Here is a 24,724-nt window from a genome sequence, read left to right as displayed (position 1 = left end):
GAGTTTCTGGTCTCTGGTCCCGGCCTTGCGCCCCTTCCCCTAGTCCTGCTCCTCCAGTTGGGAGTTAAGAACTGCGCTGGTTGGCCTGGGTCTGATGCCCCTTCGGGCGAGCGTTCATGACGCTGAGCCCCCGCCTGGGCACCCTCCGGCCTGGTTCTCAAATGGTGCCCTGCTCGGTGCCCTGAGGACAGCGCTGCGCTTCTACCTGATGAAGGAAACTGAAAGGAGGAACTTGTCACTTCTCTTTTCTCCAGGTGACCAGCGCTGGTGAGGGGAAGTGCAGAGAAACCGTCTATTAAGAGGAACAGAATCGCCCACTGGAGCGGATCTGAGCATTGCCGGCACCAGCGTGCACACTGCAACGTTAGTCTTTCACCAGGCTGGACTAATGAGTGCACGCAGCTGGCATCGTGTAGTGGGGCGTGGAGTTCAGGAGGACACACGGAAGTTGGTGGAAGCCATTGGTGTTGAGAAGAGCAAAAGCACTCCCAGAACTCGTTTGGTGGCAGCACCCTTCACCCCCATGCCAGAGGTGAAGATCACGGACCCCTACTTCACTTCCTTGGGGCTTGCCCAAGAGAAGTAGACATGAGGATAGAGTCCCTGAAAATGCGGCCGCCCTACTCTTTCTCCTGATCAGCCCTAAAGAAAGGTTGTTTTTATGTTTATGTGCCCAGAAGGCATCCTGCGTGTTGCGAGCGCCTGCCCTGATGGTGCCCCATAATTGTGCATATGTAGACGGGTCAGCAGAGGCACATTCAAGTACCCACACAGGGGTCAAGTGATAAAAAGAAAAGTGGGGGGACTCACTAACATACGTGGTGTCAGCAGAAATTAGCATATCAAGATGCCCTCTCAAAAAAGGGTGGGGACCGCTGAAAAAAGTAGGGGGACTCCGTCCACCCGCGTGTGCCCTCGACTCGAGCTCTGCCCCTGGTACTGTAGGAGTGTCAAAGGCTAGGCCACACCATTTACAAAGTACCGCGCCAGAGAGCCAATTGGACTGGACATTCTGCGAGTTTTAGTAGAGTGCTGTAGGATCGCAGCGTCTGAAGACCAGCCATCCCGAGCAGTCCTAAATAGAATTGGGGCGACGGGAGTAATCCTAGTACAACACTTGGTGTCATTGAAGGGGAATTTCTTTTTCCAAAAGCTTTTATAACTGCAGTTCCCATGTAAAGGGATCCGCACCCCCCTGCCCACCAGGGTAGTGGGCTCAATGGTCGGCAATAGGTCCACACCGGGAGTGATTAACCCAAATTATAGTATAGTCCTGAACACTCTGAGGGACAGCCACCCACTCATAATGGCGCGGGTTTCACGTTTCGTGTGCCCTTTATTCCTGCAATCTGGCTCACTGGCAGCGGTAAATCGCCTAATGTTCACAGCTTGATGGCCCCAGTATGCTTCACCTGCTGTAACCCGAACCCATATCCAGGGTGGTGTACCTTATAATTTAGCCCAGGAGATGCCCAGAACGCCAGTCTCTGGCCAGATCACACGGCCCTTTTTTCTGAGCTGTTCTCTGGTGCGTGCTGTAATGTGTGCTGAGCTCTTGGTGCACAGTGAGAGAAGCTGTTGAAACTAGCATTCACGGCCAGTGCACGGGCTATGGGCCTTGTGAGAAAGCAGCAGTTGCTTTGAACGTTTATGCAATGCACAGTCCACCCCGAAAGCTATCAAAGTGCAAGGAGTGCAATGTCCAGTAGGGCGGCGACACAGCAGGGCAGAAGATGGTGTCTCTCGTGATGGGTTTTTCTCGTTTTGCTAAAACAGGACAGGTCTTTATTTTATTTTATTTATTTGTTTATATAGCGCCAGCAGCTCGCAAGCATCAGGGACAAAACACATAATGTGACAGGACAAGGTGTTCCGTAAGCAGGAGTAATCTTCCTCTGGTAGGCAGCATGGCAAGCTCACCTGATAGGTATTGTTTGAAGGCGGCACAGGAGACAGCAGTGTAATGACCTGGCACTGGTTGCCAATGTGTAAAGATAGCAGGGTGGCCATAGTCAGAAGGTTGTACTGCTGGACATTGAGAGGGGTCTGCATTGTTAATTAGTGTGAAAATCCCAAGCAGAGGGACATTTTGTAAAGCTGGCTTGTGGGCATTGCTAAGGAGCTTGCACGTGGACAGTGTCTTGAGATTGCACCAGTGGACTGTCTGAGGATCTGCCACTGGTGGGCCGTGTAAAGGTTTATACTGGTGATATTGTCAGGATCTCACACGGTTGGACACACTGAGTTGCTAGCACTGATGGGTAATAAGGGAAGCTGGCACTGGTGGGCAGCAAGTTGGTGGCACTGGTGGACAGCGTCAGCTGCTTGCACTGTTAGCTAGCGTGAACAACTCATACTGGTGGACAGTGTTAAGAGTTTCACACTTGCAGGGAGGGTGAGAGCGGCCTCAGAATTAGGTTTTCGCACTGATGGACCTTGTAAAAGCCTGGCCCTGGTCCTGCCTTTGCACTCTCAGCCCATCAAGTTTCACGTCACCGCGCCCTGCGATCCCAATGCGTAGATGACGTTCTGAGTTCAGTGTTCGCTTTGGTGTTCTGTGGCTGCTCTGCTGAGGTCTTTAGCCTAGTAGTTTTCTTGGATGTTCCAGGGACGTTGGAGTAGATATGATGGCCTTGCGTTATTTAACCGGCTTTGGGGGCTCATATGTGGTGCCTTTAATGGTAGAACAGACCACAGACAGTGAGCAGGGGACTGGACACCGTGCATGTAGTGCACATGAGGAGGCATACTGTGACGAGCAAGCGCAGGACTAGGAGTAATGAAGATTAATGGTAAATACCCTGACTCCAGGAAGAATGGTGAGAAAGATGGACGCTAACAAATGGTTTGCTGGTTTTAAAAAATACCTCTCACATTGAAGAAGATGCAGGTAATTTTACACGTGTCACCAACCAAACTGCATAAGGTGTGGACCTTCTCCAGAACACCCCCAAGGCAGTGCACATAGCACCCTCATATTTAGGGGGATCACCAGGCATTACTTTGGAGCTGGGGTTGCCATTTTGTTCACCATACCGTGGTCGGGAGATTGCGGTCTAGATGCTGCAGTAGCCAGGTGCTAGATTACAAACGTATTTTTGCCCCATACCGATATTTAATCCACATTAATTTGCATCATATAGGTTTGTTTGATCACGCGCTCATTTCATCCAGACTGTGTTTCGTTCAGGTTTCGTTTCTAGGACCTTATGATTTGCAAAATGAAACTACAGATCCCACAAGAGAGACCTGTGAAAATTAAGCCTGGGCAAAATAAGTATGGCCAAACCGAGCTTTAGTGTTTAAATTCCTGCCCACTACATGTTATGCACTGGCCAGAAATATGCATGGCATCTACCCTGCAGCATCTAGAAAGGTATGTATCTCCACCACGTGGCTGAACCTGACAAGCTTTGACAAAGCCAGTGAGCCGAGCTTTGCTATTGTGCATACACACATGCACTCACAGGTAAGATTGCAGGCACACACATACATACATACATACATGCATGCACAGACAAAATGTAGAGACCTGTATGAACGCCACACATCGAGGCATGTAAACACAGCCTACTTGAGATCTAGCCTGTGACGAATCAACTTTCGGGACACCAGTGGGCTAGGGCCAGGTCTTGTACACGGTCTAATTCTGAGTCTGCACCAATATCGGTTTCTAAACCATCAATCAGCCCCACACCTCTAGTACACCAGAAGGGATCGAACAGATTGGAAACACAAGCCAATTATAAACCTCCTTGTCCAATTTTGGTAACGTGGATGGAACGACAGGCTTATCTCCGAAAGGTCATGGATCGTTGGTTACTTGCAACACAGCGAAAATACAATTATTACCCAATGATAAAAATGACTGTCTAGTCAAGGTTGATACAACCCACCCTGTAAAGGAATGCAGAGGACAGTTTCAAAGAAGGAAAAGGGATGCACTCTGGATACTGACAGTAGGGTAGTCAGTATAGTAATTAATAGCAATAGTTGAAGGATACTTGGTTTCAACACAAAGGGAGCAATGGGTCATAAAATGTCACTAGGGGCCTTCAGATGAGGACAGAACCACAATGTACCTTGTGCTATAGGAGTTCTTGCTTCCCTACAGGGTGGAGTCTGTTTCAGGGCACTTTGCAGCTTCTGCAACAGAGTTCAAGATGGAAGACAGCTGCGGGTATCCGGCGGCAGGCAGTTCGGCAAGTGAAGCTGGACGGACGGCTGCAGGCTGGCCTACACCGAGGCCTGTGGTCGTGAATCGTTATCTCAGTGCTGGTCTGCAGTTCTGAAGCACTGATAGAGGCGTGTCAGACGGCTTTAGTGACTACGGCGTAACAACAGTCAGTGGTGCAGTCGGTTACAGCTCGAGGGGCTCGACTGGCTCAAAAGTTACCTTTAATGTGGACGTCTGTAGATGCTTGTCGATGCATTCCTCCTACCTTCTTCACTGGGCTTGTATCATCCTTTAAGATGGACGGCTCACATCTGAGCAGAGTGTTGCAGGCAGCAGCCTTGTCCTTGGTTTGGTTCAGAGACTCTCTGGCACTTTCCACCTAGGAAGCTTGCTGCAGGGCCTAGCAGGGCACGCTGTGTGCTGGCTGGGTACCAGTTCTGGAGCTGATGGAGGAGGCCCCTGGATTCGGTATCTCCCTCTGTTTCCTGGGAGATGTTTAGAGGAGGGATCTTGCTTCCTTCTTGGAGGTCCAGGCCTTCCTTCATTGGTGGAAGATGTCCAATGCTAAGTTCTTCTTGTTACTCCTTGCAAGTCTTCAGATGATATGCCAAAGGAGGGACTAGGCACACTTTTAAAGCCAAATGAACCACAGAGATTGGTGTAGGCTAAGCCTACCTTAATGAACCAATCCGGGGTCCCCGGCAACAATCTCCTGTATGTGTGAGGTCATAACCAGAGTACTTTGCAACAGAAAAGGTAAAGGGGTGAACAAATGTACTACAGACAGATCCATAACAGACAAATGTTGTCTGTTATGGATCAAAGGGTCTCTCTGGTTAATAGAGCTCCCTGTGGTTCCTTATTAAATTGGTAGGTTTCCCTTGAAGCTGCGGCGAGACCAGACTTTCTGGCGACGTCAAACCACATACTTGTACCTTCCATTGAGCCTTTGATAGCTAATTAGGCTGGCCACCATGGCAGGGGGAAGGTTTGGCCCTACCACTTATGGAGATGCATTGTGTACGCCACCTGTCAGATCCCAACTAAATATGACCGGGGGGACTGTGCTTGTAGGCTGTCTTCACCCAGAGTACACAGGTCTATGCGTATGTTGTGTGGTGAGCATAGGAATATGTGTGCGTATTAGCCCCACGCATTTTCCAGAGGTTGATTTACCATCATTCAATTTCATTTAAAATTTAAAAAATAAGTGGTTGAACAAGAAGCTTCTGAGTTTGGGATGCTCTGCCAACAGGAATTCTTAATGAGCTGCACAGAAGTGCTCACAAGTATTCCACAATGTGACTTGTCCGGTACGTTTAATGACGCGGGTGAGACAAGGGGAGGAAGACTGGTCAGGTGCTGGCAGCCAGACTCCCTCAAACCGAGTCCCCAGCAACAGGATTGCTAGAGTCAAGCATATACTGCGTATTGAAGAGCAAGCAGTTACAGCGGTGCCTGGCCCCAACATGGCCGCAGTGAGGACTTGGCCAACTGTCACATGCGCAACCAATCATATCACCAGATACTGCTTGAAACTAGAAAATAACCGGCAGTTACCCACGATCGGAATGTCCTTGGTCCCGGGAGGATAGCTCAGCGGCAACGTGTTCGCCTTGGAAGCAAGACGACATGAAGCAACACAGGTTCGATCTCCGGGTCCGCGCTTAGAAACCTCTGGGTGTTTAAGCATGTTATAAATACGTAACTAAGACTAAAAAAAACAATTACGCAACTTAAAAAAAACAATTCCTATAACAGCGCCTGGATGCCCGCGGGCTGTGTGAGTGCTTTAAAAAATGCAAATAAATATAAATATCTGCAGAACTTTTCTCTACTACTGGAGTACTCGTTTCTGGCTTTCAAAAAAATTCCACAGGGAGGTCCTAAGGAAAGAGTGACTCCAGAAAAACAACTCATAGGATGTAACCTTTAAGTAGTCATGGAAAGGGGCCCGAGATCCGAAAAAACCCATAACACTTCGTGGTGGAGTGAATACATCCTCTCAATAGTTTAACTTCCGCAGCATTTATGCTGCACAGCGCCTGCCACTTGCACGGGCGCTCAGAGGTGCCGAATACGGCCCTGTGCTGTTACATGCAGGCTGTGTACAGTCCTGTGTCGGTTGTGTGACTCCTGCGGGAGTGCACCGCACACCCATTAGAGGGTGGAACACGGTTGGACAGGAGCTGCCTGCGTATGTCTCTGCATATGTCATGAGCAGACCTAGGTTAAGATCCTGCGCTGAAATGGAGGGCAACGTTGATCGTAAGTGAGATCATATGTTTGTTAGGTTCCTGTATGCATGCATAATGCCCTGAACCCCAGGGGACATCATTATGCATTTTCAAACAGCTGGCAGTGCCAAGAGGTAATCGCAATTCACAAGACAACCGCGCACTCCTGGCGATGTTTTCTTGCTTAACACATCGCCGCGATGATGTTCCCTGACACAACAAAAGCCACTGGGAATGTCTTTGTGTGCAATCTCTCATGTGTGCGGCGCAACACATAAGCAATGTGAGCCCCCCGGACCTAGCATACCCCGCCTGCGGTGATTATGACTGTAACATGTCACATCTCTGAGTTCCTAGGCACAAAAGACTGGCACTGTGAGGTTTACTGGCACAATATATATCCCTTGTGAACTTCTGACAACATGTCACCACTCTGCGGCTCGCAAACTATCACCACTGCGGTGTTCCTGAGGATAACCTACCACAGCTGGGCGACACCCCCAGCATAAGTGTTCAGCACTGTGTGGTTTCTATCCAACATATAGAATCACTGTGATGCTCCAGAGCACAACATACTAGCACTGCGATGTTCGCTGGCAAATCATCTCACTGCTGTGCTGATCTTGGTTACAACACATGACCAAAGGAGGCTCATGTACAAAACACATCATCTCTGTGCAGTCCTCAGGTAGAGCATGTAACTGGTGTGCCACATATCACCACTGGGGGATTCTGGAGCACAACATACAACGTGTGTGCTGTTCCTGTGTGCAAGATATCACCACTGTGGGATGGGTTCGGGAGCACAGCACATAACTGGTGTGATGTTCCGGGGTGCAACCTTTCACCACTGTGGGATGGGTTCTAGAGCACAGCACATAACTGGTGTGATGTTCCTGGGTGAAACCTTTCACCACTGTGGGATGGGTTCTAGAGCGCAGCACATAACTGGTGTGATGTTCCTGGGTGCAACCTTTCACCACTGTGGGATGGGTTCTAGAGCAAAGCAAATAACTGGTGTAATGTTCCTAAGTGCAACATATCTCCACAGTGGGATTCTGGAGCACAGCAAATAACTGGTGTGATATTCCTGGGTGCAACATATCACCATTGTTGGATAGGTTCTAGAGCACAGCAAATAACTGGTGTAATGTTCCTAGGTGCAACATATCACCACAGTGGGATTCTGGAGCACAGCAAATAACTGGTGTGATGTTCCTGGGTGCAACATATCACCATTGTTGGATAGGTTCTAGAGCACAGCAAATAACTGGTGTAATGTTCCTAGGTGCAACATATCACCACAGTGGGATTCTGGAGCACAGCAAATAACTGGTGTGATGTTCCTGGGTGCAACATATCACCATTGTGGGATTCTGGAGCACTGCAGATAACTGGTGTGATGTTCTTGGGTGCAACATATCACCACAGTGGGATTCTGGAGCACAACATTTAACTGGTGTGGTGTTCCTGGATGTCACATATCACCATAGTGGGATTCTGGAGAATAGCACACAACTGATGTGATGTTCCTGGGTGCAACATATCACCACGGCGGGGTGGGTTCTGGAGCACAGCAAATACTGGTGTGATGTTGCTGGGTGCAACATATCGCCACAGTGGGATTCTGAAGAACAGCATATAAGTGGTATGGGTTCTGGAGCACGGCATGTAACTGGTGTGATGTTCCTGGGTGCAACCTATCACTATTGTGGGATTCTGGAGCACTGCAGATAACTGGTGTGATGTTCCTGGGTGCAACATATCACCACTGTGGGATTCTGGAGCACAGCATATAATTGGTGTGATGTCCCAGGGTGCAATATATCATCACGGTCGAATTCTGAAGCACAGCAAATAATTGGCGTGATGTTCCTGGGTGCAACATATCAACACGGTGGGATTCTGGAGCCCAACATTTAACTGGTGTGGTGTTCCTGGATGTCACATATCACCATAGTGGGATTTTGGAGCATAGCACACACTGGTGTAACGTTCCTGGGTGCAACATATCACCACTGTGGGATTCTGGACCACCGATATCGCCAGCGTGGGATTCTGGAGCAAAGCATATAAGTGGGATGGGTTCTCGAGCAGAGGGTAGCATCACGGGCAAGTTCCCCTCTGCTGCATATTGGCTATGATAGGTTCCTGCGTGCAATGTATCTAGCCCGCCTGCAATGGACACAACGCCCCACTGCACTGCACTGAAGCTCATGGCCACACCCTATCCCCACTAAGACGCTCGCAGGCCGCTCCTTCATTGTGATGTCACCGAGACCACGCTAAATAAAGAAGCCACGTCATCCTCTCCTACAAGCATTACCCTTAACATTTTGAATAAATAAATTAATTTAGCTGTAAAGCTTTCAATGAATACAGTCTTACCCGGATGATAGCACTCACTCTCTCAGTTCTGCAGGCTGCTCGTGCTCGCCTCACAACAGCCTTCTATTGAAATATTACAAAGTAAATGTTTTTCTGGTATCAAGAGGCATCAAACACACATTTAAAAGGGTATATATTGTGCCTAGAAGAGATTACTGTATACTTGTTTAATGTCTTACATTCTCTCTAGCTCGCTTACATGCGCGTGTGTGTACATGTGTCTCTCTATGAATAATTACATTACAGTGAGAAAATTCCGCCCTGCACAGTCTACATGGTGGTGTTGGTGTCACGTGGCCACCTTTTCGGGGTGGAAGCTGGCAATGTCCGTTATGTCGGGGACTTTGCTGCTGGGGGGGTGAGGGGGATCAGAGGGGGCTATATTAGGATGGGGAGAGTTGGTACCTCGACTGATTACTCAGCTCATGGCTGAAAGCCCCCTACGCGTCCAGGAATGCTTGCACGCGTCCGGGGGTTTCACCGGGCAGCCTGCGTGGCGAGGCTGGAGACTCCCCCGAGGGGGCTAGCACGTGACTGCATACTGCCGTTTGTCAATTGCTTCTTTTCATAAAATGTATGTGTGTCACCAGGGCATGGCGGGGTTATACGGCCCACTTATACGGCTGGCAGCAAGAAATAACCCTGGCAGCCTTTCATAAGGGCACAGATTTCCTTTACGGCTTTACTTATAGTGAAGGAGTGTCCTGCAGGTGCAGTGTTAGCCCATTGACCCACTGAGCTTTCCTTTCACGCTGCAAACAAGGCACATCTACTATTGGTGTGCTGCTGTTTGTCGTTGCTTAATACACAGATGTTGTGTTCCCCAAGCAGACCGCAGAGGTCCTTTAACGAATAAGTGACCCGGGAATGCCGCGGCTTTCCAGAACTGGGATGTGTTCACGGTTTGCTGCTGCTGTTGGTGCAGGGCCACGTGCATATTGTACAGCCATTGCACGAAGATGTGCTTTGGCCGCCGGCTCTATGAATCGGCGTGACCGTAGCTCGCTGTGGAATAGTATATGCAATAACCTCTACGAAGGCCAAGCTCGCGCCACGTGACAGGACTGCGCGCGCAGGCAACGCGCGCGCAGGGAACGCCATGGGCGCTAGCTGTGCGCGGTGAGACGTCACGTTCAAAGCTTTGCCTTGGAACCTGGAGGTCTTGCGTTGGCGCTCTAGCCGCTACCTCCCCCACTATTTTTTATGAGGAAACCCATAGAAATGGCATGCACATAACGCCGCTAAGTTACAATGTGCGCAGTTTCTTCATTTCATTTTGGCGTTTGCGGAATGCTGATGCGGAGCAGAGTGTCACGTGATTTATAACGGCGCATTGCCTAAAGTTCAAAATCAGCTATATGTTCTAAATGTTAAGGTTGGGGGGGGGGTGTTTAGGGGGTAAAGTTGTCTGACCGTGCCTTCGCCGGTGAGGGGGACAGTGCTGCCACCGGCTGCACAGCTGTCACGTGCACTGTGCACACAGCCACTCTTCTACATACACAGTACACCTTTGGGACTGTACATGTTCTCACGCATGGTTGTTTACTCCAGAGCATAGCGTAAAGGGGAGGCCAACTGGAAAACATACATAGAGCGGCACACTTTTATCCTGTCATCTGGCTGTGCCGCCCATGGCCACCGCCATCAGCAAAAGGACAAAGCTGCCAAGTCCAGGATGCCTTGCACCCTCAACAAATCCACGGTGGGACTTGTGACCCACTTGCCCCCGAGGAAGGGTGGTAGTGCTCGTGGGCCACCTATCGCTGGCGGTGGCCTATACGGGCCGACCTCGGAACCCTTACAAGCAAGAGGCAGCGTGGCACCAGGGAGGAAGGGCCGCACCCCCCCAAACCCCCCCCATCAGTTGGCACCACTCTCATCCTGCGCGGCTCATGAATATTCTGAGCTCCTTATAATCTGCCTCCCCTGGTAAACCCCGCCGGGTTGCAGCCTGGGGACACAGCGATGGAAATGTGCATTTTTAATAAGTCGCGCGCCTGTCTTCTCTGCATTCATTATTCACCATTGCAGCAGCCGAGGCCTGCCCCTCGCCCAAGCTCGGAAGCACCTTCTTGGAATTGCAAATCCTTTTATTTGTTATGTTCGTATCTTTTTTTGTTTGTGTGTGTCGCTTCTTTGTAGATTTTCTTTGGATATTTTATGATGCTGTCTTTTGTCCTCTTTATGTGGAGACACCCTCATTTGAGGTCAAGTAAGGGGTGGTTGAGGTTCCACAAAGGCACACACACACAAGTGAAGCGCAGCCTAAACTGCATTCTGGGCCCTCCTCTCTGCAGACCGCCAATCCCCAGTCTCAGCATTCTGCCAATCCTTGCCCACCCTGCTCCACCAGACAGCACGAGGAGAGGTTCTGCCTTCTACCTCTCTGAACCCAGCAGAAATTACTGCACTCAAGAAAGACACCCCTCTGCCTGAGACCACCCAAACCACCCGCAGCAATGCACCTTGACCCTGTCCCGCAGCACCCCCTTTTACAGCACCGGACATAGCTATAACGGGGCCAACACAACACCAGGAAAGCACCATTTGGGGAGTCGGTGCTCTAGGTTCACGGGTGGACAGTTTGAGTAAATAAAGTAGTTGCAAATTCGGGTGCTTTTCCTGACGTCGTGGGTTCCTATGTGTCGAAATCACCCCTTTGTGATTATATCTCTGCTTATGTGCGTCTAGAAAATATCACATTGGAAAGGCTTTCAATTAAAATATTAATTGTGGTCCCTCTCTTTGAGGGCCTAGTGGGGGGATCCCCTGCAGTCCAGATAGGCGGGGACCTTCACAGCTGGGCTTCAAATGCACTCAGGCGAGGAGCTGTAACCGGCCACCTGGTGTGGTATTTTTATATGCATGCGGAGACCAGAAGTGAAACGGACCAGGCTCCGGCAGTTCCTTTCCACTCCACCACGCACCCACCTCGCACACCGCAACACGCCACCCCCCAATATAGTGACCTAAACCGTGACCCGGTCGCCTCGCCGTGGAGCCTCCTCTGATCTCCCAGTGCTGGGCTATGACTGCCTGGTAGTCACCCCTTTAGGGTGCCCTGGCTGTGCTGCTGAGGCGCAACATCATACCTGGTTGTTCGCAAACGTAGGCAGGGCGAATGCCTCTTTGCAGTGCCAATAGCTTACCTGTAGGTATTGCAGGCCGAGCTCAAGGCTTAACTCTACCAGAGGAGCTGTGGAATTAGAGCATAAAACAATCACAGAATCAAAACGAAAGTGTTTGGAAAATAGTGAAATGTATTACCATTTTCCATAAAGAACATCATTGATGAAAATGTAAACAATCCAACTAAAATAGTCATAATAGTCATTTAAAAAGTGGACACAAATCAAGGACATAAGAAAAGCCCCCTTTGGATAACCGATCCTAACAGTTGTTTTAGGAGAAAGCTATACAAGTATTGGAAAAGCCAAACGTTTTGGAATGTGCAGTATTTTATATTTATAGGCTTGAATTCAGTAAATACTTCTTGGCCTTATTAACCAGTAATTACTTCAAAAGATCCCCTTAATGTCTGCAAGTTAATGTTTGAAGATGCAACATTAGTTATAGACATATTAAAACAAGTCTTCTGTTCATGGGTTGGGGGGGAGGGCAATAGAATAACTTTACTATGTGTCCACTGATATTGGCTTTGGTATTGCTTGCTCTTAAGGTCTGCCTATAAAGTAGCTGCACCTGGCACTGTACAGGTCGATTGCTCTGAAGGGAGTTAGAGTGAGATAGGAAGTCTGCGCAAGGGTGCGAAAGAGTTAGGATGCAAGGGAGAAGGAGAACCAGGGTGCAAGGGAAGTGATGGGTGTGTGTAAGGGTACATGTTGGAGAGCATGGGTGCTAGAGTGGATGAGGATGCATGCATGTGAATTGCTAGGAGGGTGAAAATAAGCCTAATGTGGGTCACACCATGCAAATAAGCTTGAGTGGATAGGCAAGAACGGTGCAGGAGTCAGAGGGGGCACGTGTGAGAGAAGGATGGGTGAGAGGAAGGGCAATGGGGACAGGGAGGGAGAGAGAGAGAGAAAGAACTCTAGGTAGATGGAGAAAGAGTAAAGCACGGGAATAAAGAGACACTGATGCGGTCAAGGCCGAGTAATGTGGCCGTTTCCCTGCAGTTGCCACATCTTATACTCTACTTGGTCTTCAGCTCTGTCTATGATCTTATGGTAAGAATGCTGTGACTATAAATAAGTCAGCCATGATGACTTGACACCAGTATAGGCAAGACCAATGCTCTTAATATGATGTATATGGAAGTGATGTATATAGTGTAAACCTAGCTAGAAAGTAATGAAGTGTAGTACCATTAAGGTGAGTAGAACAGAGGGTGGGGAGTGTCATTTTATCGGTGACATATTCCTTGAGGAGCAGGGTCTTCGGATTCAGATCTTTCCTGAATTGGAGAAGGGTGGTAGCTCACCTAATGTTAGCAGGAAGGTTGTTCTAGCGTGCTGGAGTACAGCATAGGAATGATTGTGTTCAGGTCTTCTCCTTCTTGAGTTTGTTGCATTACGTCTGGCTCCTGGTGTTGCGTTGGCCTCCTGAAATGGTGATCATTCCAGCTAAGAAAGATGGCGTCTTGGACAGTAGAGTTTTATTGGTGATGAAAGCTGTCTTGAAGGTGGAGCAAGCTTAATCGTATAGATTATTCAGTGGGGGAAATGTGATCGGTGGTCGAATTTCTTTTGGCATTGGATGTGTGCTAGACCTCTTTCAGAGAGGCCAGAATGAAGGTCATTGCCACCATCCAGGTGAGAGAGCACCAGGGTCTGGGAGACAGATCTGAAGTATGAGGCAGTGATGATGTGTTTGATTTCTTGCAAGACCAAGAGCTGCTACCATGCTGTTCTGGTCTTCTTGGCAATGTGTGGCTTAAAGGGGAGGTAGCAATCAATGGTGAGACTTAGACACTTTGCACTAGGTTTAGTTTGGGGGAGAAGCCAGTAAATTGGCAGCATTTGGCGCCACCAAGGAGAATTAACTCTGTCTTGGTATGGTTGAGTTTCAAGTTGGCTTTTGAAATCCAGGTTTGAATGGTGGAGAGGCAGGGTTTCAATTGGTGAATTTTGACGGGGAAGTTGACCTTCAGACATAGCATTGTCTCATCAGCATGCTGGTAGATTTTGATTGTGAATGTGGCCAACGGGGGCCCCAGTGGCTTGATATAGAAGTTGCAGATGACAGAGGAGAGGATGGAGCCATGTACGACTCTGCAGGTCACTGTGTGTGGTTGTACTGTTTCTCATACACATCTACTTTATATAACCCCCCATTGTGTCCGTCTGTGAAGCTTCCACCTGGAGTGTTCCTCAAAGGTTGTCATCACTGACTCTCTGACATTGCCCAACCCACTCCATTACCTGCCCCTGAGTTCATTAAGTGGGTTGCGAATTCGAGAGGGGGTTTCACTAAGCACCTGTACATAAATCAGACTCTTCTGTTTTGATAATTTATATGTAAATATGCACAAGCTTAATTTTTCCGCACTGGAATGGTCACTTCCAAGATGGCCGCCCAAGCATCTGTGCACCCATACTCTATGGGACTCAGTGTATACATAAATATAAACAAAGTTTGTTTTTGTGCACTTAACCCGCTGCCAACACTCATCGTGATGCCCCACGGATTTCTGCAGCTGTGGGGTAGGGAAAGTCTGCAACTGTGATGTGCTTGCAATAGAGCAGCTGGGGGCCCAGACTGGGCTGAGTAGGAACAATGGAAGGACTACGCTGCAGTAAAACGAAATGAAATCACGCGATTTCAAAGGCAACTCTGGATTGGCCCAATTAATGTAAACCCCCTGCGCATTGGTTTAAATGGCAGCTGGTCACGTAAATTAACAAATTGCACCTTTTCCGTTTCATGCCACCAGCATTGCCAGTTGCCATGCCAACCAGATATTCTGGTTTACAACACCCCTCCCTCTTGCTCCCTGTGTAGCAAAGCTTGTGCCACATATGTCGGCGATTTGCACCACCAAAATGCGCAAAGAATCAAAAAAGCATGTAACTAATTGAAAACAGTCTTTTACAAGTTTAAGTTTTAACCAGGGAGTCTCAGTGGCCAGGTTTTAAGTAGTTTGAGCACAGTGGTGCCTTAGCCCAGTTCCCACTGTATTTGGAACATAGTGCATGACTTCTAAGACTCATTTAGGTGCAGAGAAATTTTGCTGCGGGCCTTGCCCACAGGTCCCCCAGGAAGCCCATCTGATTCGAATTTTCCTGTCACCTTTCCTCTAGGGACTGGGCATAACAATTCTGGGATCAACTTCACCGAGCTTCTAGGCACGTTTGGCTCAAACAGGAACGCAAAGGCATGTGTCGGAATAGGTTTGAGAATGCGTCCTGATCCCTGGAGTCATTCAGGAGATTGCCTTCCAGAACTGGGAATACCTTATGTAACTAAGCAGGGCACAATAAGCATTGAGACAGAGGAATCTCTATAGGTAACCTTACCCCAGATGTGTTAAAGAGTTGTGTTCCCCCGGGCCATTTCATGTGATTGATGAAATGCTGACCCTCCCCCAGTAACCCATATTGTATGGCCCTTGCTCTGTTGACCACATGCCGGCTTTTGAGCAGAATGGTCCCAGTAACTTGAGTGAGCTGCCTAATGGTGGTGATTCAAAGCTCAAAATACATTTTGTCTCAGATGTAAATGGCCACAGGAAGGCTTCGAGCAACATCCCACTGCCAGTCCAGCCTTCTGATTTTCGGATCAGAAGCCCATGCCCCAGGAGTGTCCTATTCCCACTGGTGCCGGTTGACCCAATGACCCACCTTTACCCTCTGCTAGAACAGCGGCAATCCCTTCTCCTGACACTAGAGATTTAGCGACCACTCCCTGGTGCATGACAAATGGATGGGTCTTTGGGATTTTCCAAAGAACTGTGGTAGTTTCCATGCGGCATGTGCACAGGAGGGTACAGTTAAGGGTTCTGTTTATACTTTGTTCGTGAATTTTTTATTTAAATAAAATATAAAAATATCCAATGCATGCAGTCCTCGCTGGTGCATCAGGTTTGGTTTCAGTCTGAGTTGCTGCCACCATGTATTATATTTTCCAAGATAGTAGTCGAGCAGCATGTGGGGGTGGACCTCCGATCTCCTTACCCAAATAATGGCCCTTCTCTTAAAAAGCGAATACACATTTGTCTGTAAAGCAAATTTATTGTACACATGGCTGGGAGGGGCTAGACAACTCTTTAGAGACCATACTAACCAGTTTCTCTTTGAACCACACAAAAGTTTCACATGATATACATTTTGCAACAGTTGGCAGACTCCCACATATTTTTTTACAAAGTCATCCCCCCAAACATGAGTGGTCAACTCTATACAAGGAAATCTAAATCCTCAGCTCCCACGCTCTCATTGGATGCATTCATTTAACCACATCCCCTTTTGACATACATTTGCATCATCTCATATTTAGAGCACACCCATTTTTGGGATCCTTCCGTAGCAGGTCATGACATCTTGCGAGAAATCTGAGGGTGTTCTACCCCCTGTTCCCTGTAGATTCTCTGCGCAGGTTGCCAGGGAAAGGCCATCGCTTTGGATCCCAACCCTGGGGGTGGACAAGCAAGGGAGGATCACCTGGTTTGAGGGTCTATGGGAACAGGAAGTGAGATGCCCTTGAGAGATACGGTACCCACTTCCCCTAATATCGACCAAGCCAACCCAGCTCCTGTCTTTATTAGGTATTACAAAACAACTCCCCTGAATTATTCACTCATTACCACAAAAGGTACTGAGACGAGGAAGAGGCAACCGAGAGCAGTGAAGACTAGCTGCTTTCACCACTTAGTTGCTGGGACAAAGAAGAGGCCTACTGAGAGAAGTGGAGGTCAGTTATGTCCCTTTAATTAGGTCAGGCAGGGATAATTGAGAACTCACACCTCCATCCTGTTACAGGGCTACAGGTGTATAAAAAGCCCCACCAATTGAGTGTAGAAAGGAGAATGGTGACATGAGCAGTGCCAGTGAATGTTCAGCAGCAAAGAGGCCACGAAGAACAGTGAGGTGCTTTCCATGTGCAGCATGCTTGTGGTTCAGGGAAGAGTGTTCCGAGAGCAGGGGCTCTGTGGAACCGAAGGAAGCGTGAAAGGGGAGCCATGCAGGAAGGCTGCTCCTTGTTTTCTTGCTCAAGCTGCTCTTTCGCCTGGGGCCAAAAGTCGACCCAGGAGTGCTTGTGGGGCAGGAGGTGGAGCCCTGAAGCAAAGACAAGAAGGCCAGAAGATCTGCGCTGCAGGAGCACGCATTAAAGCAACCAGTACGTTTCTAGACAAACAGAAACCCGGTATGTGAGTTGATGCTGCGCATAAGGATACTTTATTACGGAGTGGCCACGTGGATTGAAGGGCACATTGCTGAAGGTCTCTGATTAGAATCCTTACGAACCAGCAAACATTGAAGACTTGTTAACTCTTGAAAACCAAATTAATACATAGTGGTCGTATGCTAATAGAAGCGTATTGTCGAAAATCTCAGAATGCTGAGAACATTTAAAGGCAAATGAGAGTCACAGTACTTAAAGAGTTGAATGAAGATAACAAAGTTACTTTCCTTAAAACCTTTACACTTTACAGAGTAAAGCAGCACTGAATATTCAAATCATAAAACCTGCACTATTTTGAATACCACATGGAAGGAAACCTTTTCTTATGAAGAAACCCAGAGAAGGGAAGCTTTCTCAATATGATTAAATACATCGGATGATAATTCCTCAAGTGAAGGAACTTTACATTAAAAGCAACTTTCAAATATATCATTTCAAAACCTTTTCTGATAAAAAAAGACCAGCAATATACAGAGGGCTCCAGTGTGTCACAGAGCATTAAAGGAATTGGGAAACACCCTCAAATGAATACATCACTGAAATTGAGTCTTGGGGAAGGATCCCTGAGGCTGGGATTGTTAATTTGTCTTAAAGACGGAGCCTTTGTGAACAGTGTTTTAGAATTTAGGGAAGGCATTGCTCAAACTTCTATTACTTTGAAACTCAAGCTAATCTTAAGACTCTTTATAAGAGCTGCTTTATACTTAGGGAAGGGAGTTGAAAGAAAGCTATAAACTGAACCTAGCTTCAAACTGAACACTATTGCGTTGATTACTGACATCTCTACACATTGTATAAGATTATTTGTATGGGCAAGTATAGGTTGTGGACACAGACAGATTCCTAAATTGAATTGATTGATTCTGACTTTCTTTAGTTTTGGTTTGGTAGGGAAATCCTGAACATAGTATAGGTCAAGACAGTCATTTTTCCATCCTGACATTTAGGTTAATAAAAGTGTTTTGAACTTTGAATCTGTTGTCTGTGTCTTACTCCAAGATGCCCTCACAATCATCACATGGCTACAGATTCACACACAGCCATCCTAATTTATTACAGGTTCCATCTGGTGGTGGACATCTTCCCCGCTCGTGATGCACATGGCTTTATCAAGGATACTTCAACAAGATGAGGGAGAGAAACAAACCAGTTCCCTTTTGAACTAGCGATACACATCTTATCTGGCCAGACTTGATGGCATCCTCATTTCACACAAATCTCTAATGACTACCATTTCAGGACGCATGGCCATTGGCCACATCCTGGTCATTCCTGAGAACCTGATCGAAACCCATAAACCATTTGTCCACTCTGCCCTTAAGCACCTCTTGCACCAGGTTTATTACTGGGCCTCAAATCAACCCTACCAGGTGGCCGGACTTCCCTGAACACTGAATACCAAACTCCCATATACTTAAAAAGAGGACATCTCCTCTCCATAATAGCACCAAGTCGTAAAACCCTTGCCTGGCCGCAACTGACCATTTGATGTTATCACAGCTGCCCAAATTAAGCGAGCTGCCTCCCCACAACCTTCAACCTTGATCAACCAGCTTCCGAGATCGCACACCCAGGTTTCTGCAGCCTATGCAGACCCCAGCTATGAAGGATCCGCGTTATACAGATTCATGTATTTGCCATGTACGCCTTGTTCCCCCAACTGTCCCAAACACATTTTCCTGCAAACCCCTGTGTATGTATGTCTGTGCATGTACGTTCAAGACTACCGGGTCCCCGCACAGTGGCCTCTCCATACGCAAATCTCCTCCCTCGCATGTGCATATGAAGCTCCTCATCTGTAGAACAACGTGGCACGCCATGCGACTACATTGTGTTCATATTGTATCAGCAGACTTGACATTATGTTGCTGCATGCGTGCAACTCCAAAGTGTATCCACTATACACAAAGTAACACAAATAGTAATACTCATCCTATTCTCATTAACTACACTAGATACATGCTAAATTGCAACATCGCGCCAACATCCTAGTCACCAATATGGTGAGCGCAACACAAACCCTTCTTTCCTATTAAGACCATTATCTATCACCCCAAAAAGCAGCAGAGAGGACTTTGGGCGTGTGCACAGTTTTGATGCTGAGGTGGGTGGTTACTGTAGCAGACATGTTGTTTAGGGTAAAATGATTTCTGTAGCCCTTGCCCTGTCTTATTTGGGTAAAGTTGTGGAGGGGCAGTACTGGTGCCTTCGGCCTTTTTGAAATTCCTCGATTATGAGGGCAACGTTGTGGTGGGGCAGTACAGGTGCCTTTGGCCTTTTTGAAATTCCTCGATTATGAGGGCAATGTTGTGGTGGAGCAGTACAGGTGCCTTCGGCCTTTTTGAAATTCCTCGAGCATGCCCACTTAGCAGGTTCCTTTTAATATCCTGCAGCATTGCCCTGGGGAGAGATGGCTATTGCACGTCTGTAATAGAGACTGCTGCTTGTGATTTTCACAAGGCAGTCTGCATGTGCTCGGCAGTGTGAGGGAAGTGCTCAGACAATGTAGGCCAATCCTCGTTGGAGCACTGTGAGTTACTATGTACATGAGTTTGGGGACAAAATCACAGTGTACCAAGCCCTCATTTGTGGAAAAATAAGGACTGCAGTCAAGGGGGTGCCCTAGAAAAAGTCTACTCAAGTGACCAGGATGACACCTGGCATAATAGTTGCCCGTTGTTTCACAGCGCCAAGAAGCCATGGCATTGGTGAAACGTACGCTTTACAAATGCTACGTAGCATAAGGTAATCGTCCTATGTAGACCTTTATGGTCCAGGTGGAATGGCAGAGGGGGGATGCCTTACAAACGCTCCTGGCAACAGCTTATAAAGACCACGATTAGGCAATTGTGTCTCCTCAGAAACGCAAACTCCACTGGCAGTTAAATCTTGATGCTGTGGCTGGGTGGGCTTCAAGAACAGTGGTGTTGCTGATATACTGAAGTTCTCCTTTACAACTGATGGGAAAATAATTTAGTGACATTGCAAAACCCACTACCCGTACGGAGAGCAAAGATCCGAAGTGTGCATTATGTAGTGATTGTGTTGTCAGTATAGGCTTCATGAAGTTAGAGAACATGGTCCAGTGTCTGGCATTAAAATAAGGCATAGGGCAGCCTATATGTGTTGGTACAGATACCTGCCAGAGACCATGAACACATTGGGGTTGTCAGTGATTTTGCTGTCAATTAAATGGCTGGCCTATATAATTGTAATAGTCTAAACCAGAGGGCAACAACCTTTGGACCTCGAGATGTTTGGACTACAACTCCCATGAACACTAGTCATTGTAGTCAATGGTGAGTGATCATGGGAGTTGTAGTTCAAAACATCTGGGAAGCCGTAGGTTGGAGACCCTTGGTCTAAAAAGATTCTTCTTTTGACCTATGTATGTGTACAACCACCAGATGAAGGCCTCTGTTGGTTTGTGCAAGTCCTGTAAATGCGCAGTCTGGTCTCCTTCGTTACTCTCCCTCCATTCTCTTGCTTTGGTTGCCCTTTGTCAGTGCAATGCATTTTTATGGTGGGTGCGTTTCTGTGCATTGCTCTGTGCCAGGAAGTTTTATTCTCCAAATGGTATTATGTCCATCATAAACATCCCTCTCCGCCGTTCACATCCTTAAGCGAAACTGGCTCCGACTATGCACCAATTATTAAGCTCTTCTTCCTTCTGTGCACTGTCACCACGAGAGTCTTCTGAAGTTCTGAAGGCACCTATCCATGTCTGGGTGTCAGGGTGTATTGTGCCCGCGCCACGGGATCACACGACCCTAGTCTTCTGGAGTAAAATGAAACTGGGGAACTCCGGGAGTGGACTGTGCAATAGTGCAGGTGACCACCACGGGTCCCACATGCGATTGTGGGTGATGTGGACTCCAATCTGTGTGGCCTTCCTTTCTTTTAGGTATGCCTACTCCTGTGGGTGCCAGCATTGCCCCGCCCCCCCATCCCACGAAGGTGCCAGGCTGCCCTGACCAATGCTGCGAGTCACATGCATCCACACTTGGGCAGTCCATCCTCAACTTTGCGGGATCCTGGAATAACTTCGTTTCGCCCAGGATTTTGAGATTAGTAAACAGAGAAGGAAAGCACGAAACAGCTTAGACACTTGGACGCTTTATGGGACCAATGCAGAAAGTATTGGGTTGACGCTGGCAAGCCTTTCCCAAAAGCAACTCTAGAAATATGTACTTTCCATCCAAAACGCTTGCCTACTATGGAATCATACATGGTCAAATTTTCATCGGCCAGATATAGAACTCTGTTTCTAAGATTGTGACTCAATTTGTGGCCAGCTAGAGATATCTTAGCAAACCGTGGAAAAATCTTGAAGCATGAACATATATGTAGATTTTGCTGAGATAATGATCAGCCGGAGAACCTTAGACATTTGTAGCTGTCCTGAGCTATTACTGAAGCGGAAAATGTTTTTCCCAAAATATTTAAAAAACGATCTGATTGTTTCATATGAATCGCTGTGGAATAGATTATTTAACTGTGAGCGGACATCTGTTAAAATTGCAATTATAAACATTGTTATATCTCTTAACTTAGATTTATGTTATGCTATAAATCAGGCAAATAAGAATGCCTCACTGTCTGAGATTTAAGAAGATTAACGTAATGTGATAGACAATTGTTTTCTTGATTTAATATCTGTTTTCTGATTGCACCGTGTTTTTGTTCATGCTTGGTTTTAATGATGAATTATAAATAGTGTATATAATTCCTGTTTTATTCTTTGTAAACTATTGAAAGGTTGATTTGTTTTCAATTATATAAATAAACTAACATTTATTTGTGATCTAAGTTAATGGGCATTGCCAGGGAACGCAGGCTGCAGTGGCATTTGAAAGTAGTTTCCCCCCTGCATTGCTGTATTTGAGGATTGTTGTCAGGTGACAGGTCCCTAATGTGTAGAGCGAGCATGCAGGACGAATCCATGCCACTCCATTCTTGCAGTCCTCCTGTCACATTATCGGCTGCTTTGCTTCTGGTCCCTAAGTGTGGGACTACGAGAGAACACTTGCCAGGCTCTTGAGAAACTGATACGAATGCTGAATGAAGCTTGAAACGACTGTTCTTTTTGGTTCTAATGTTGCCTGTTTCTTTTTTGCAGATGACTCCGAGCCCTCGTGCTACATATGCACCACCTGCAATGCCGAGTTCACTAGCGCCTGGTTCTTGCTCCATCACGCTCAGAACACCCACCACCTGCAGATCTACCTGAGCGCAGAGGAAAACGGAGGCCCCCTCATGAAGCAGATCGACGACTGTGCATATCGGAGTGCCGGCTTTCTGCCCCAGCCCTGCGACTTGTCCGATCGCCGGAGATCCAGCACCAACCACAAACCCACGGAAGACCCACAGACCCCGAGGTCTCCGTTTGAGGACAGGAGCCACTCTCGTTTAATGCCAGCTTTCAGTTTTCCAAACAAAGAGCTCTTAGAAACTGCCCAGCGTTTGCATTTTGATACTGACCAGATTGCCGCACGCCGCGGCAGCCCGGACAGGACTTTTTTGCCATTCCAGGTTACCTCTGTCCAGGAAGAGGCCTTAAACTTTTCTACCAAGCTTCGGGAATTGGCAGGGAATTCATTTGCACACAGCCCGGGACTAGCCTTCCAAGCACCTTCACCCTTCTTCCAATCACCACCAGGTGTTCTGACCGAGGACAGTCCTATGGAAGTCAAGAGAAGGTCCTGTGAGTTTTGTGGAAAGACCTTCAAATCCTTGAGCAATCTGGTTGTACACCGTCGTAGCCACACGGGTGAGAAACCCTACCAATGCAGGTTCTGCGACCATGCCTGCACCCAGTCCAGCAAGCTGAAGCGCCACATGAAAGTTCACAGACTCAAGGACAGCATGGGTGGCGCTGAAGACGAGAGCGTGGACACTGATCCAGAGAGGCTCGAGAACGGTCTTCAAGATGACGAGGAAGCATATGGGGAGCTGGAGGACTTGAGAAAGTCTGATGAGGACAGCCCGGCGCATGACACAGAAGAGCTGGAAGATCAGGACAATAAGGAGAGCCTGCAGGACCCCCCCATGTGCATCAGCTTCATCCTCAGTGAAAAGTACTCTAGAAGCAAGAAACCAGCTGATGATACAGAAGCTGGGGCGGGACCTGGGGCCCTCTATGAGCAGGGTAAGGGGCCTGAGGAAGCACAAAGACGCGTGCTCTTCACCACATCACCGGGAATTTATCATCCTAAGGAGGGTTCATCAGAGCGTAAAGTTCACAGCGAAGATATATTCCCTGGAAGCATCAGAGCTCCTGAGTTCAGCCTTCCCAAGAGATCCCCTACCTCTCCTGAGAACCTTCTCTGTTATCTCAAGAAGCGGGTGAAGCTTGAGAATGAATCAGAGCCGCTTCTCCCACTGCTGCCACCATCACTCCATACCTTTTACTCTCAATGGCTTGCAAACTGCTCAGACTCTCAGAACTTCATGAAAGACCTCTTCCCGAGCTTCAGAGAGGTGCGCCCACCCCTCTTTGCCAACTCTTCCGAACGTTCCTTCGACCCAGCCATCTCCCAGCCCGCCCCGGGAGACGACAGTTCTGAGGAAGCCCTGTCCTCCGAGAGTGGCATCGCCAGCGGAAACTGCACTCCGAAACAGAATGGCCTAGACCGAGGGGGCTCCAAACGTAGTGACACATGCGAGTTCTGTGGCAAGGTCTTCCGCAACAGCAGCAACCTGACCGTGCATCGCCGAAGCCACACTGGGGAGCGGCCGTACCGCTGCCAGCTCTGCAACTACGCCTGCGCGCAGAGCAGCAAACTTACGCGGCACATGAAGACCCACCTGCAAGATGGCAAGCCGGCCTTTCAGTGCGAGAAGTGTAACGTCCCCTTCAGCGTGTTCAGCACCCTGGAGAAGCACATGAAGAAGTATCATGGCGCCACACTGTCTGCCGCTGAACTGCACAGAGCCGGCGACATGGACTAGATAGCCAAGCACTTCCGGTCTGCAGAACCTCCTGCAGAGCGTTCTTTTTATAAATATAAATATATATATATATACTTGCACTGTTTTTACAACCGAACACTTTGCCTTGTTTTTATGAACCGTTTACTACGTGGTGTAAAATACTCTGGGACTAAAGCAGCTCTTATCCTCTCCCCTGTAGCAACTGGAATCCATGACAGTGGCTGATATGGAGGCCAATAGTTGGCACTTCTTGGTTCTGTACTGAAATGTAAACTAGTGTGAAAATTCATTACAAACTGTTTTTCTTTAAACTGACTTCCTTTTCATTTATTACGAGAAGGCCAAAAACAAAGATTGGCAAATCCTGTAGTGAACAACCAAGACCTACTAAATGGGGAGAGGGCGGAGGGGGGGGGGGGGTCCGTTGAAATCGATTACATGACCACCTGGAAAAATACATCCAGGTGCCAGCTTATCCGCCACCTTTGCCCTTGACTTTTGTTTGCCACCACTCACTGGGGTTAAAGCCGGAGGCAATAAAGCACCTGGCAGGAAAGACTGTAGACTGCTTGGGCTTGCTGGTCCTGACATCGGCATTCAGTTTGCAATGTTTGTGTCTGCCCTACGT

General features: G+C 47.9%; 1 protein-coding gene across 2 annotated transcripts in view; it reads left to right on the top strand.

Moving 5' to 3' along the window:
- Positions 1-24,407, top strand: part of LOC138566885 (B-cell lymphoma/leukemia 11A-like) — a 69,049-nt gene extending 44,642 nt beyond the window's left edge. For both annotated transcript variants that reach the window (XM_069644607.1, XM_069644608.1), the window contains exon 3: positions 22,283-24,407. In XM_069644607.1, coding sequence (XP_069500708.1) covers positions 22,283-24,114 — 1,832 coding nt within the window. In that variant the 3' untranslated portion in view covers positions 24,115-24,407. The remainder of the gene's footprint in view (positions 1-22,282) is intronic.
- Positions 24,408-24,724: the final 317 nt, after the last annotated feature.

This window comes from Ambystoma mexicanum, chromosome 2p (assembly GCF_040938575.1).
Source record: "Ambystoma mexicanum isolate Mex_15411 chromosome 2p, UKY_AmexF1_1, whole genome shotgun sequence".
NCBI classification, from domain to species: Eukaryota; Metazoa; Chordata; class Amphibia; order Caudata; family Ambystomatidae; genus Ambystoma; species Ambystoma mexicanum.
This window is presented reverse-complemented; position numbering and strand designations above follow the sequence as displayed.